The sequence below is a fragment of the Ranitomeya variabilis genome, chromosome 3 (assembly GCF_051348905.1).
Source record: "Ranitomeya variabilis isolate aRanVar5 chromosome 3, aRanVar5.hap1, whole genome shotgun sequence".
In the NCBI taxonomy this organism is placed as follows: domain Eukaryota; kingdom Metazoa; phylum Chordata; class Amphibia; order Anura; family Dendrobatidae; genus Ranitomeya; species Ranitomeya variabilis.
This window is the reverse complement of record NC_135234.1, coordinates 29,641,122-29,656,218: the sequence shown is the minus strand read 5'-3', so window position 1 is coordinate 29,656,218 and position 15,097 is coordinate 29,641,122. Positions and strand designations below refer to the sequence as shown.

The window sequence follows — 15,097 nt, the reverse complement described above, 5'->3', positions numbered from 1 at the left end:
GAATCCTCTTTATAGTCACATGCGTAGTAAGTGCAGAAATGCAGCTTACTACGCATGTGTACTAATTTAAATAACCTCTTACCTTATTTCATCCAGAAGCTTGCATCCACTGCAGTTCTCGGGATGACTGAGCTTACCGCGAGAACTGCCGTGCAAGTGACCGCCAGGGTTATCTCCGGTCACTAGTTCTCACGGTCAGCTGATTGTGAGAACTGCAGTGCAGGTGACCGCTGGAGACCAAGTTATCTCCGGTGGTCATCTACAAGATCTGTCACCATCGTGACACCATTCAGCCAAAGGCATCGAGATTTAGCAGAGCTGGGCTCGTCGTGCGACACTCGATAATTGGACTAAGTTGGACAGGGAGTATTTGTGTTGGTTTATTATTTTATTTTTTTGTAAGAGTTCGAGGGATTCGGGGGATTAGGCGTTGCAGTAAGTATGGTTAATTAAGAATATTAAAGGACTTTACTATGGCACTGTCTTTATTTAACATTACAACTCTAGGATTAGTAATGGATAGGTGTCTTATAGACTCCTCTCCATTACTAAGCTGTGGGCTTGATGTCACCGGACAATACAAAGGTGACATCAACCCCACAAATATTACCCCACTTGCCAATGCTACAGGGAAGTGGGAAGAGCCGGGTAAAGTGCCACAATTGGCACATCTTTGGATGTGCCAGTGTCACCCAGGGAAACTTCCTGCTGCTGCCGGTGGTCACGTGTGCCGATAATCAAGAGAAATTAATATTCATGGAATGGGTTGAATATTCATTTCTCTTGAGTATCAGCACATGTGACCGCCAGCAGCAGGAAGTTTCCCTGGGTGACACTGTTCGCAAGAGAGCAATGAATACTGTTTTACTCACACAGTCCCGGCGTGCAGAGTATTGAGTATTCTGGCAGCTGTGCTCTGCTTGTGAGCAGAGCATGACATCCTTGCCATGTGCTGCTTACAAGCATAAAGCAGTTGCTGGCATCGGAACAGGATGCTGCGAGGGAGCGCCGGGAAGGTAAGTATAATGGTTTGTTCTTTTTAATGTTTTCTGATGGGGCAATGCATACCAGGATAGGGGTGGGGGCCAATCATACCAGAATGCCATTAAAAGAAATGAATATTCATTGCCCTCCCATGGGCGTGGAATGCAGTGAATATTCATTTCTCTTTAGCAGCAGGCACATGAGTTAGCGTAAGTAGCCGGCTCCTGCCTCTGTGACCCACTGCTCTGCTGAAACCACTCCACTACCTCCCCTCCATAGCCAGAACCAGTACATCCGAACCATGAGACACCCCCCCCATTTTCCTCCACATTTTTGGAGGAAACAAGTGTGTCATAGTCCAAAAAATACAGTGTATTTTGTAAAATCCCCAAAAGTGAGACCATTTTAAAAACAGCACCCTTCAACGTATTCAAAACTGCTGTCAGGTAGTTTATTAACCATTCAGCTGCTTTTCAGGAATACAAAGTGTCATGACAGGAAGGAAAAATGTTATTTTTTACCACCTCAATGTCGCTAACTTCTGAACAGGCAGCTATAGCTGGCAGATTTTAAGGCCGTTATGTAGCCATGAATTGCCATGGCAAAAATCCCAGGACTACACAATCATGATCTCCAGGTGCCGATGGGATTAAAGAGGTAGCCCCCATACTGTTAACCATTTAAATGCCATAGCCACTATTGACAGCAGCATATAACGGGTTAAAAAGCCATGGTTGGTGCCAAAATCAATCAAGGCTGATACAGCAATGTGTCAGCTATAGTATACAGCTGACAGCTGCTGAATTTTCACTCGTCAGGGGGCTGCTATTGTCTGATATGCGAGGTCAGTAAAAAGACATTGGCGGTCACTAAGGAGTTAAAGGGGAAGTTGATTTCTAAAACTGGTCATTTATATCAGATTGCAGAGGGGTCCGACAACCAGCACCCTAAGCGATCAGCTGCCCCTACTGAGGTCCATGCACTGCGCAGTGACCGTTATCTCTTCCCATTGAAGTGGATGTGTCCCCAGAATAGCCGAGACGGGGAGGTGCACATATACATACATACCAAAAGTTTGGACACCTCATTTAAAGATTTTTCTGTATTTTCCTGACTATGAAAATTGTACATTCACACTGAAGGCATCAAAACTATGAATTAACACATGTGGAATTATATACTTAAAAAAGTGTGAAACAACTGAAATTAGGTCTTATATTCTAAGTTCTTCAAAGTGGTCACCTCTTGCTTTGATGACTGCTTTGCACACTCTTGGCATTTTCTTGATGAGCTTTAAGAGGTAGTCACCGGGAATGGTTTTCCAACAATCTTGACAATCTTGAAGGAGTTCCCAGAGATGCTTAGCACTTGTTGGCCCTTTTGCCTTCACTCTGCGGTCCAGCTCACCGCAAACCATCTCGACTGGGTTCAGGTCTGGTGACTGTGGAGGCCAGGTCATCTGGCGTAGCACCCCATCACTCTCCTTCTTGGTCAAATAGCCCTTACACAGCCTGGAGATGTGTTTGGGGTCAATGTCCTGTTGAAAAATAAACGATGGTCCAACTAAACGCAAACCGGATGGAATAGCATGCCGCTGCAAGATGCTGTGGTAGCCATGCTGGTTCAGTATGCCTTCAATTTTGAATAAATCCCCACCACACCATCACACCTCCTCCTCCATGCTTCACGGTGGGAACCAGGCATGTAGAGTCCATCCGTTCACCTTTTCTGCGTCGCACAAAGACACGGTGGTTGGAACCAAAGATCTCAAATTTGGACTCAGACCAAAGCACAGATTTCCACTGGTCTAATGTCCATTCCTTGTGTTCTTTAGCCCAAACAAGTCTCTTCTGCTTGTTGCCTGTCCTTAGCAGTGGTTTCCTATTTTACCTTGAAGGCCTGCTGCACAAAGTCTCCTCTTAACAGTTGTTGTAGAGATGTGTCTGCTGCTAGAACTCTGTGTGGCATTGACCTGGTCTCTAATCTGAGCTGCTGTTAACCTGCGATTTCTGAGGCTGGTGACTCGGATAAACTTATCCTCAGAAGCAGAGGTGACTCTTGGTCTTCCTTTCCTGGGGCGGTCCTCATGTGAGCCAGTTTCTTTGTAGCGCTTGATGGTTTTTGCCACTGCACTTGGGGATACTTTCAAAGTTTGCAAAATTTTTTGGACTGACTGACCTTCATTTCTTAAAAGTAATGATGGTCACTCGTTTTTCTTTACTTAGCTGCTTTTTTCTTGCCATAATATAAATTCTAGCAGTCTATTCAGTAGGACTATCAGCTGTGTATCCACCAGACTTCTGCACAACACAACTAATGCTCCCAACCCCATTTGTAAGGCAAGAAATCCCACTTATTAAACCTGACAGGGCACCCCTGTGAAGTGAAAACCATTCCCGGTGACTACCTCTTGAAGCTCATCAAGAGAATGCCAAGAGTGTGCAAAGCAGTCATCAAAGCAAGAGGTGGCTACTTTGAAGAACCTAGAATATATGACATTTTCAGTTGTTTCCCACTTTTTTGTTAAGTATATAATTCCACATGTGTTAATTCAGTTTTGATGCCTTCAGTGTGAATGTATTTTCATAGTCATGAAAATACAGAAAAATCTTTAAATGAGAAGGTGTGTCCAAACTTTTGGTCTGTACTACTAAATTACATACATACATATATACAACACATACAAAAGGGTTGTCCACGACACACTGTATAAATTAAGAGTAACTAAAATAATATGGCGGCTCCTGCCGGATAGTTTTTGTTTTTTTGAAGCCCTAAATTGCATGAACAATAATTCTTGTGAATAAGCCACAACAGTCAGCAGTAGGCAAAATAATCCATCAAGAGCTACGTACCTGTGCAGACTTACCACAAGGCCCGTTCGAGAGAAATCGAGCAATTAAGAAGTACAGTTCTGCAATGGAAAAAAAATAAATAAATGAAATCAACAGATGCTGCTAATAAATGATTCATACAATAGCTGAAAAAATAGGAGATAAAAGTGACATTACACAATAATACCCCGAACATTATCATCAGGACTAAAAGCGCAATCTTCACTGCAGAGCAAAGGTACAGGGGGGACGCAGACTTCTTGTAAAACCCCTTTACAATCGGCAGTTTATCACCTCCCAGCACCAGCTTCTGAGCATTAACTTTCTATTCATTCTCCACCTGGAAATACTTTAAATGTGCGGTGCTGCTAGATTGATAGGTCTCTATGGGAGAGATTGGCCAATCCTCTATCTCAGCGCTGGGAGCAGCCGGCCGAGGCTGGAGCTGGACAACTCATCTCAGTCTATGATTTAGGGTCTTTAAAGTATATTTTTGGCGTTTAAAGAAAAAAAATGTTTCTCTGGCGGCAATCATACAGCCAGGATGACAGGTTGCCTTTAAAATGGGATCCTATAACCTGCATATCACGGCACACATTGGTAAATACTCCTGTCTCATATTTATGTGTAAGTATTGGGGGTCATATGGTAAGGACCATTCAGTAATATCAAATAGCGTCAAGCACTGTACTGTCGTGGTGATAGCGTAGCTCATAGAAGTCTATAGCAATATGGAGAGAGGAAGGTAAGACAGCTACATATTTGTGTTTATTATCTAGAGCTGGAATCACAGCTACACTGCTCAGTACTGCTGTATAATGTTTTCCATGGTGCTGGTCAACTTTTCCTTTATAGACAGGGGAGCAAGAATCTTTCACGTCTACATGTGAGGTGTCTGGGAGATATTCATCTCAGCTAACCCTACTGTAGGACTGAGAGGACAATTTTTCACTATTGAAGAAAATTTATCCAAGACATTAGGTACACTAATTTTTACGTTCTGTTGAGTTCTTCTGGGCAAGCCATTATCTGACTACCACAGTCAGCAGCCTGCAGAAAACAGAGCATCCGTGTTCACTGGGAAGAATGGGGCCAAATAAGGAGGACATATGTGCTTCTGAGAGAAGTCTGCAAGCCATGGTTTCTGCCACTTTGTATAGATAAGCTGCGCTAACATCACATTTGGCAGTGCAGTTAACTGTATCCTGTATGTCTGAATTTCTAGAAGTTTACTGTACAGATTACTTGCATGTTTAGATCAGGATTTATTCTTATGGTGGTTTTCTTCTTTCCTTACATGCAATAAGCCCTGACAGGCCTTAAAGTAACAAACCAGTGGGACGCTCAAACATCATATATTAGTCAGCAGCTACAGGACATAATTACCTGCTATATATTTTCTTCAGATCTTACTGCTTTCTAGCGCTGCTTCATTAGGGCAGAGTTGTGATCTGTGACTACACATTAGTTTGTTTACAGGGAGGTTAAAGGGTAGTCTGAGACACGCCCCCTCACTAATCATTGGCTCAGGCTTCAAGTCTCCCCCTCCCCCTAAAGCCCAAGCTCTTCTGATTGGCTACTGTGAATAGATCAGCGGGTCATTGCTGCACAAACTGCAGGAAATCAGTCATAGAACATTTAAAAGTGTAGTCAGGAGGCAATGAAGACTTTTTTTTTTTCAATTGTAAAGCCATTGAGTCTTGGACAAATTCCTTCAAATCTGGTTTGGGATTTTTAGCAAATGCCAGACATCAGAATTTGGATATCAGAGTACTGAATTAACAACTTGTACACATCCATTTTCTCCTCGACATCCAAGAGCAGTAATTGCAGGATTTTTTTTGTTGACAAAGCGATACGAGGGCTTGTTATTTTAATGGGAAGAGTTGTATTTTTGAATGACATGAAAGTTTTGTTTTTTAAGTATCCGATCCAACAAGAGATGCGTAATATGAAAAATCTTTATTGTGACTTCATTAACATATGTAACGTGGAGATAAAAAAATAAAATAAATAAAAGTAACAAACCATTGTTGTACAAACAACACCTAACAATCTGATATCTCAGGTGTGAGTAAGGCTGTGTGCACACGTTGCAGATTTTTCGCGTTTTCGCTATAAAAACATGAAAAAAACGCATACATTATGCATCCCATCATTTAGAATGCATTCCGCAATTTGTGTGTACATGATGCATTTTTTTTCCGTGAAAAAAACGCATTGCGGGAAAAACGCATGCGGATTTCTTGCAGAAAATGTCCTGTTTTGCTCAGGAAATTTCTGCAAGAAATCCTGAACGTGCACATAGCCTAAAAGGCACATCTACACTCGCCGATAATCTGTCAGATTTTAGCACCCCATCGTTCACAATAATTATACAATATGAAAGAGTTAAGCAATAGTGATGCGTGAACGTGCTTTGGGTGTTATCTGAGCATGCTCAGGTGCTGAGTCTTCGGCATGCTCGAATTAAACGTTCGAGTCCCCTTGCCTGTATGTACAGCCTTAAGGCTATGTGCACACATTCAGGATTATTCACGTTTTTTTTGCTTTTTTTCAGCAGTTTTCCGATGAAAAACGCTTAAAAAAAACGCATACATAAGCATCCCATCATTTTTAATGTATTCTGCCATTTTTGTGCACATGATGCGTTGTTTTCCACCAAAAAAACGCATTGCAGTAAAAAACGCAGCATGTTCATTAATTTTGCAGATTTTTCGCGTTTTTGCCGCTATTTAATGCATTGGGAAGCTCCAGGAAAAAAAAAATGCACAAAAAAGCGAGAAAAACGCAAAAAAAAAAAAAACGCATGCGGATTTCCTACAGAAAAAGTCTGGTTTTGTTCAGGAAAATTCTGCAGCAAATCCTGACGTGTGCACATAGCCAAACACTTGTAGGGATCACCTAACAGGCAATCCCTGCATGTGTTAAGGCTGTACATGCAGGCAAGGAGACTTGAACATTTTAATCGAGCACTCCGAAGCAACTCTGTTAGCACTCGAGCATGCTCAGATAACACCTTATTCAAACCACGTTCGCTCATCCAAAAATGCTCTCGTCGTGCATAAAATCAGTACGGTGAGCAAAAGATATTCCCATTCATCTTTTGACATTCATGTAATGTAAATTGAGATAGATAGATCAACGATTAGATCGACAAAGAAGTGGACCGATCGCTATTCAACCATTTTTCACTATACTCGTCCTCCTTACTATCGAACCCCTCGATTTGATGCCATTAGACCACACTAGAGTGAACAAACCGGTAAAAATCAGGACGGCTCATATTGTTAACAGCCAAAACAATAAACAAATACAATTGGTCTGATTGTGACAACTCATTTTATGCTGGAATGCATATACTTTCCATTTCGTCCATATTCTTCTGTTCCCTGTCGCCGGAATTAAACTTCTCTTCTGAAATATCAGGCGGCAGGGAACAAAACAATATGGGAGAAATGGTTCCGCTAAACAGGAACTGGTAAAACGTGTGCTGGAGCAGAAATATCCTACCAAATGTAACAATCACAAGAAAACATTTCACATCAGACTGTACCCCAAGTCCTATACAATGTAAGAGAAAGACAGAAGGTCCCAAAAAATCGTCACACCGGAGGTTAAGTGGAAAAATGTGTCTGCTATAAATAATGGATTGAATGAATAATTATTTTATGTGTTATTTGGATGCATGCAAAAGTATGAATAATAAAGTAGAAACGCTGTATTTTATTGTTCACAGCAAAATAAAAAATCAGAGTGATTCCTACTGTGGTTATAACCATGTAAATAGGATGTTAAGAGCATGAAATCTCATCAAAATGTAACTATAGTACAGATATGTCACCACCAGTGTGAGCCAAGGATCTATACAACATCATGGAGAAATGTCAGATCAGTGCAGAGATCCTGAAATGTCACCCATGTAAACAGGGAAATGTCTGCATATAAGTAACGGAAAAGATCATTACATCTTGACTTAGCAGCACACAACAAGGAATAAAAATATAAGTATCCTGTACTTTATTGCACACAGCAATGCAAAAAAGACCTGCAAAAATCAGAATGATATACACTTCAGTCAACACAATAGTTCCTGCAACTGCGCAACACGCAATTTGCATATTTTTAGCAGAGTTTTATTGCCAAGAGATGCAGAAATGGTGTAGAAGTTTCTGCTGCAAATAGTTAACGTGCGCACATACCCTCCCTTAGAGTTGCAATTATAGATCAACCTACCGTATCTAATATTCATATACATTTGTTTTTAGACAAGTAATGGAATTTAGCAGCTATACATTGTATAGGACTCCGGTTCACTGATGTCACTTTCTTGCAATAGTTACATTTGGGGAGATATTTATGCTCAGTGACATTTCTTGTTCATTTAAAGTAATATACACAATTTGTACCTACGGTATTTCCTTGGTGTGGACCAACTATGCATATACATTTTCTTATTTGGGATTATTTAATAGAATTTTATTATATATTGACGTCTTTATCATGTAGAATTTAATACTAGCATAAAATCGGTTGACTCACAATCAAACCAATTTAATTATTTTATGTGTTACAATTAGAGATGAGTGAACCTTTCAAAATTCGGTTAGGCAAACGTCCCGATGTTTGCCGAACCCCATTGACTTCAATGGGAGGCAAAGCCAAATGCATAGAAAACACCTTCAGGAAGGCCAAAAAAGTTCAAGTTAGGGGCAGACACCAGGAAAAGTGGCATCAATTGCACTATAAATTAAAAAAATTAAAAAAAAACAAAAACATTTGACATGGGTTCCCCTGTATTTTTGATAACCAGCCAGGCAAAACTGACAGCTGCAGGCTGCAACCAGAAACCAGTCTCACACTCGCGGTGCCGTCAGAAAGGTCCTGGGATTTCACATTAACTCTGTTTCACTCACTGACGTCAGCGCAGTAAGGCTACGTTCACATTTGCATTGTGCGGTGCAGCGTCGGCGACGCAACGCACAACGCAAATGTAAACGCATGCACAACGCAGCGTTGTGACGCATGCGTCCACTTTTGCATGGTTTTTGGCGCAGAAAAAACTGCATCATGCAGCGTCCTCTGTGCCCTGACGCATGCACCATAGTGACGCATGCGTCACAAAACACAAGTGCAACGCATGTCCATGCGCCCCCATGTTAAATATAGGGGCACATGACGCATGCGTCGCCGCGGCTGCGCCTGACGCAACGCTAATGTGAACGTAGCCTTACAACTTTTCCCACAGCGCTTGCGCTGACGTCAGTGAGTTGAACGGCGTTCATTGGCTGTGAACTCCCAGGACCTTTCTGACGGCACAGCGAACTTGAGAGCTTTCGACTTGCGACAGAATTTTATAACATGAGGTCATCATATTGAATATATAGTCATTAGTGTTGAACGCAAGTGCTCGCTACTCCAGTTTGTATCAGGCGCTCGGATATGCACCGAGTATCACGCTAGAGTCCCTGCCCCACATGTTTCGTGGCTGTTAGACACCCCAAAAACAACATGTGGGCATCTGCGATACTCCTTGCAGACCAGAGTACCAGATGCAAATTCGAGAAGCGAGCACTTGCGCTCCAAACTAGTCGTCATGTCGTTTTGTTTTTTTGTTTTTTTACACCACAGTCCCAACCAAAACAAAAAAAAAAAAAATTCTAAAATAAAAAAAAAAGTATTTTGATCACTGTGATATTGATCACTGTGATAGACCCTAGGAAAAATGCCCTGTTGTCGGGTACCGGCCAGCAGCTCTCGGGGGGCACACTGATGCGCCCACCATTTTCTTCCAGGAAGATGAAGTGGAGGTCCGGGGGACAGATCAGGAGGGCCCGGGGATGGCGGAGGTACCGGGGGAGTTTTCAGGAAACCCCATTTCTCTCTTCTCTGATATGCTAGATCATATCAGATGAGACAGAAACTAAATTGTAAATATCAGTTTGTAATCGTACAGCTAAAATGCGGCGCTGAGAAATAAGTACCCTTAACTGCCGCTGTTAAAAGGCGTATCAGCAGTCATTAAGGGGTTAAAGGACTTTATTCTGGGTGCGTGTGTTTATTTACAATATAACTATAGGATTAGTAATGGGGGTGTCTTATAGACACCTCTGCATTACTAAACCATGGGCTTGATGTCATCTGACAATACAAAGGTGACATCAACCCCACTTGCCACCACCACAGGTCAAGTAAGAAGAGCCGGGCAAAGCACCAGAATTGGCGCATCTAACAGGTGCACCTTTTCTGGGGCAGCTGCGGCTGCTATTTTTAGGCTGGAGAGCCAATATCAAAAGCCCCTTACCAGCCTGGGAATACCAGCCCCATCTGTCTGCTTTAGCTTGGCTGGTCAACAAAAATGAGGGGGCCACGCCTTTTTTTTTTTTTTTTTTTTTTTTTATTTAAAAAACATGGTGTGGGGACCCCTGTATTCTTAATAACCAGCCTTGCTGAAGATGACAGCTGAGGGTTGTCAGCTGACGCTGGCTCTATATTGCGACCGGCTGTCAGTCAGCGACGGGGCTGTTACAGGCGCTGGTCTGTATACTCAGACCTATGACTGAACCAGTGCCGCCCCCACCCCTATGACTGAAAACGAATGCTGCCGGAGGGAATAAAGATCATTTTCTCCCTGCTGCATTTGAATGACTGCAGGTGTCTGGCAGCATCATAATGCAGTGATGATCAAATAGCTTCAGGTAAGAGCTTATCCGATTAGCTGCATCAGTAGCCTCGATACCTGGAGCGCTCCCGATATCAGCTGTTCAGTGCTGCAGCTGCATGTGTCGCGGCTGCTTCAGTCACAACACATGCATGGAGAGCCTGTTTGTTGGGTTCTCCATGCATGTGCTGTGACTGTCACACAGCTGTGACACATGCATCTGCGGCGCCGAACAGCTATCGGGAGCACTCCAGGTATCCAGGTTACCAATCCAGCTATTCAGTAAGCGCTATAGCTAATCGATCATCACTACTGTTAGCATGCAGATGAACCCCATACATGCAGGTTAACAGCGTTATTCCTTGTGATAGATTCCCTTAAAACCACTCGAGTGGTGCATTAGCATGCTTTAGGTCACTGTCTTGTTGGAAGGCGAACCTCCGTCCCAGTCTCAAGTCACTGACACTCTGAAACAGGATTTTCTCAAGCATATCCCTGCATTTCACACCATCAGCTTCCCCCTCGATTTGGACCATTTTCCCGGTCCCTGCTGCCAAAAAACATCCCTACACCATCATGCTGCCACGACGTTTCTCTGTGGGTATGTTGTTCTTGGGGTGATGAGTTGTGTTGGTTTGGTGTCCAAAAAGTTCCATCTTGGTCTCATCTGACCACAGCATCTTCCTCCATACATTCGGGGAGACTCCCACAAGTCTTTTGGCAAACGTAAAACAAGCCTTACAATTTGTGTGCAATTAAAGGCTTTTTTTTCTGCCACTCTTGCATACAGGACACCTCTATGGAGTATACCTTATGGACAGATACTCCAGTCTCTGCTTGGGGACTCTGCAGTTCCATTTCAGGGTTACCTTTGGTCCCGATGCTGCCTCTCTGATTAATGCCCTTCTTCCCCGTGCTGAGAGTCGTGGTTGTCTCGCTCTCTTGGCAGGTTTTTTGTGGTACCAAGTTCTTTCCATTTGATGATAATGGATTTGACAGTGCTCCAGAGAATCATCAGAGATTGGGAGATTTTATTATAACCCAACCCTGACTTGTTTTTCTCAACAACTTGGTCCCTGACTTGTTTGCAGATCTCCTTGGTCTTCATGGTGTTTGGTTAGTGATGTCTCTTGTTAATGGTGTTGCAGCCTCTGTGGCCTTTCAGAAAAGGCAAAGTGTCTATACTGACAAATGTGACACTTAGATGGCACAAAGGGGGACGTCCTGTCACTAAGCATGGGACTTATGAAGGGAATTGTTTGCACCAGAAATTTTTAGGGGCGTTGTAGCAAAAGGGGTGAATACATATGCACATGTCAATTTTTATTTTATCCCATAAATATCATTTTTGCCCTTATTTCTCACACTTCAACTTAGAATATTCAGTGCTGATGGATCACACACAAATCGGATTACAAAAATATTTAAACACTGGTTGTAATGTAACAAAATAGGTAAAAACTAAAAAGCCAAAGGGGTGAATTTTTTCGCAAGCCACTGAACCTCATCAACTTGTTTTGAATCATGAAGCGTGTCCTTTCCTGTGATCCCATCATTTGGGATTTATTTAATGTAATGATACGGTTTCCCAGAAGGTGCACCCTTATACTGCAGCATTCATATTACCGCTCAGGTGTGACTAACAGTGGTACGATGTGATTGTTGGGCGTTGTGTTTTTATACCACTGGTTTGTTATTTTTATTTTTATGCATGACTAAGATAAATTCAAGTGGAATTCTACTTGAATTTTACAAAAATCAAATATAGTCCAAATGCTATTTGTAATTCACTTCTAGGCTGATTCAGCAAGATGAACCATCACCCGTCCGGTCCTCCTCACATCTTCTGATCCCCATTGCTGAAACTGAGCTGGGACTTCTAGCTCTTCCCGGGTCTCATCAGAACCAGAAGTCTCGGCTCAACGTGAGAATTTTACAGTGAGCGGCGGGGATCAAAAAATGTGATGAGGACCAGAGAGGTGATGAGTTGCAGACATTTTTTAAGAGTGAAAAACCCTCTCCATTCCAGCAAGGGCATTGTTTCTGCAGCAGACACATGGCTTTTTACAAATCCCCTTTTCTCAGAAACCAATCTGTCAGGTATGAATTCTCCCCAATAACAATCACCACTCATTGTCATAAATCAAGACTATTTTCACATGGTGGAAAACGTGAGGCCACTGTGCAGAAAAGTTTTGCCCCGGAGGTTGACTTATGTTTTTGTTCTCAACACACACTGTGACAACACTCCTGACTCTGCACCGATACAGGAGGAAGTGGCACCGAACACATGGTGACCAAAAGAAACAGACAATAGACACCTGCTGCTAACTCCCATCATCCACATGATGCCCATGTACTGCCGGTCCAGGATAACCCAACCCAGATAACTCTCGTCTCGGCAAGAGAAATTGACATGCTGCAGTCTGGAGAGACGCACCGCATGTCCATCTCCACGGGTGAACCATGGGCATCTGCGGACGCATAGTGGACATGAGATATCTTGAAATCCCATCAACTATACTGTAACATCTGGCTGCTGCACAAGTTCGCATCGTCAAACCCGCAGCAACTCCGGATCGTGGGCACATACCCTAAAAGTACAGATGTGTACGATAAGCAACCATGTTTCCATTCACAGCAAGCAGAGGCTTTGAAAAAAGTGAGACAAGGTATATTAGAAAGTTGCAGAACTTTGCTGAAAGTTTAGCATGAGGGTATAGTGCTACATAGCAGGTTATTACCAGAGGGATTAGAGTTCACCAGTGGACTGTGACCTGCAGCTCCGCGGCTGAGGCGACACTACAACTCCCATCATGGCACGGACAGTCAACACTTATTTACACAAATACTCCCCCAAAGAAATTCAGGTAGGCGGGGCGGATAAGAATAAAGGCAGTCTGGGAGAAATCAAGGCCTATTACAGTACTGTAAAGGCTTCAGTTGGCACAGACAGGATGCTGGCACTTGTAGTTCTTCACCAGCTGACTATACGGTAGGAGGGTTTTTCCCTAAGGCGGGATAGGGGGTAATAAATGAGTGATGGGTGCGGGTCTGACATATGGGGGTTGGGGCGGTCACCAAAAAACAGAATCTGCAGAGTTTTCACCTACAAAGAGCGCGTTCCGCTGCCGCTATCCTAAGTTGAATGCAATTTAGTTGGTTTGTTGTTTTTTCAGCCAAATGGTGACCAAAAAACACCAAATTGATGGAATTTTATGTGGTAAATAACCGAACGCCGGGGTGCTAAAACTAAAAAGTTTTTGCCGGCTCCAAATTCAGGGGAGATGAGGTGAAAAGAGGAGGTGACATGGTGCAATTCTGCATAAACAGGGAGTGATGATTTTTACAGTGGACTCTGACAGGCTGATACGTGCGCCCCATGATGGACTCGGGTGACAGGCTCCTGCTGAGGTGACAGCTCAAGTGACAGCAGTCAGGAGACTTGTAAAGTAGCGGCGCTGCCCCTGGTCATGGCCGGCTCCGGGGGCAGGGCTGAGGCGGTTACCTGACTCCGCCGGCAGCATGGAGCCGCTGGGCACAGGCTGGAATGCCATGCCGGCTCAGGTCAGGAGCCCGACTGAGAGCACGTCCTCCGAGCCTCCGTGCGGCCTCCTCTCATCCGCACACTTTGCAACTAAACCCGCCTCTTCCGTCACGTCACGAAGAAAACCTTCAACTACCTCCGCGTAAAGACCCTGAGATATAAAGTAGTCCCTAACAACATCGCTGCATCCAGCCTAAAACACAGCTCTAAATAGCTCAGAGCAAACATAATATCTATTAAAACTGTGAGGAAATATTTATTAACTCTTTCATAAGGTTAAAAAATAATGTATTTTCAAGAAAAAAAAAATCAGCATTGGTATTCCTACGCAGTAAAGCGGCTCGCTCCAAGCGAGGCGCTACAATACATTGTGACGTAGGCAAAGAACGTTCGGCTGTGATTGGACTACAAGTTCCATGAGGCGCTTATAAACATTTATATGCATCGGCATCATGGGAAATGTAGTCCAATATGTAAAGTGCAGCAGGTTGTGGCTGGAAAGAACCAAATATGTGTGAAGAAAGCAAAGCTTATATTTCCCCAGCTAGTCTTACCTATTATTATGTCGCAGGGGGACGCATAGGTTTGTGTCTCAGTAATATTTGTGAAATAGCTTGCGTGGTTTGTGGAATACTTGAATAAGGGCTCATAATTCACAATTTTGTATTATGCATTGTTATTAGGCTACGGGCACGTGGTGACTTGTGGCCAACACATCGCAAACAATGAAAATAGGTTGATCGGTGATTCGGATGAAAATTGGAAGCCTCTTTTTTTTTTCAGCCACTCCTCCCTGATTATTATTATTATTATTTATTATTATAGCGCCATTTATTCCATGGCGCTTTACATGTGAGGAGGGGTATACATGATTCATCATTTGCAATTTATTGAAGTCACTTTTCTTTTGTTTTCTTGTATTCACTGATGTTTTTCTGCACCAAATTCTTCAAAGTGGTGCAAAATCGAAAAGGCCCTTTATTTTTGTCTTTTTTTGGCAATTATTTGTCCCCTCCAAAAAAAAGTTGCAAGTCCTTTAAAAGGTCCATAAATTCACTAAATTAAAAACTC

At 42.9% G+C, this 15,097-nt stretch overlaps 1 protein-coding gene across 1 annotated transcript in view; it reads right to left on the bottom strand.

The window, feature by feature from the left end:
- BRWD1 (bromodomain and WD repeat domain containing 1) overlaps window positions 1–14,143 on the bottom strand; it is a 132,649-nt gene extending 118,506 nt beyond the window's left edge. Inside the window, 2 exon segments of the mRNA XM_077293874.1 lie at window positions 3,840–3,898; window positions 13,988–14,143. Of these exon segments, the coding sequence (XP_077149989.1) occupies window positions 3,840–3,898; window positions 13,988–14,036 (108 nt within the window). The 5' untranslated portion in view covers window positions 14,037–14,143.
- Window positions 14,144–15,097: the final 954 nt, after the last annotated feature.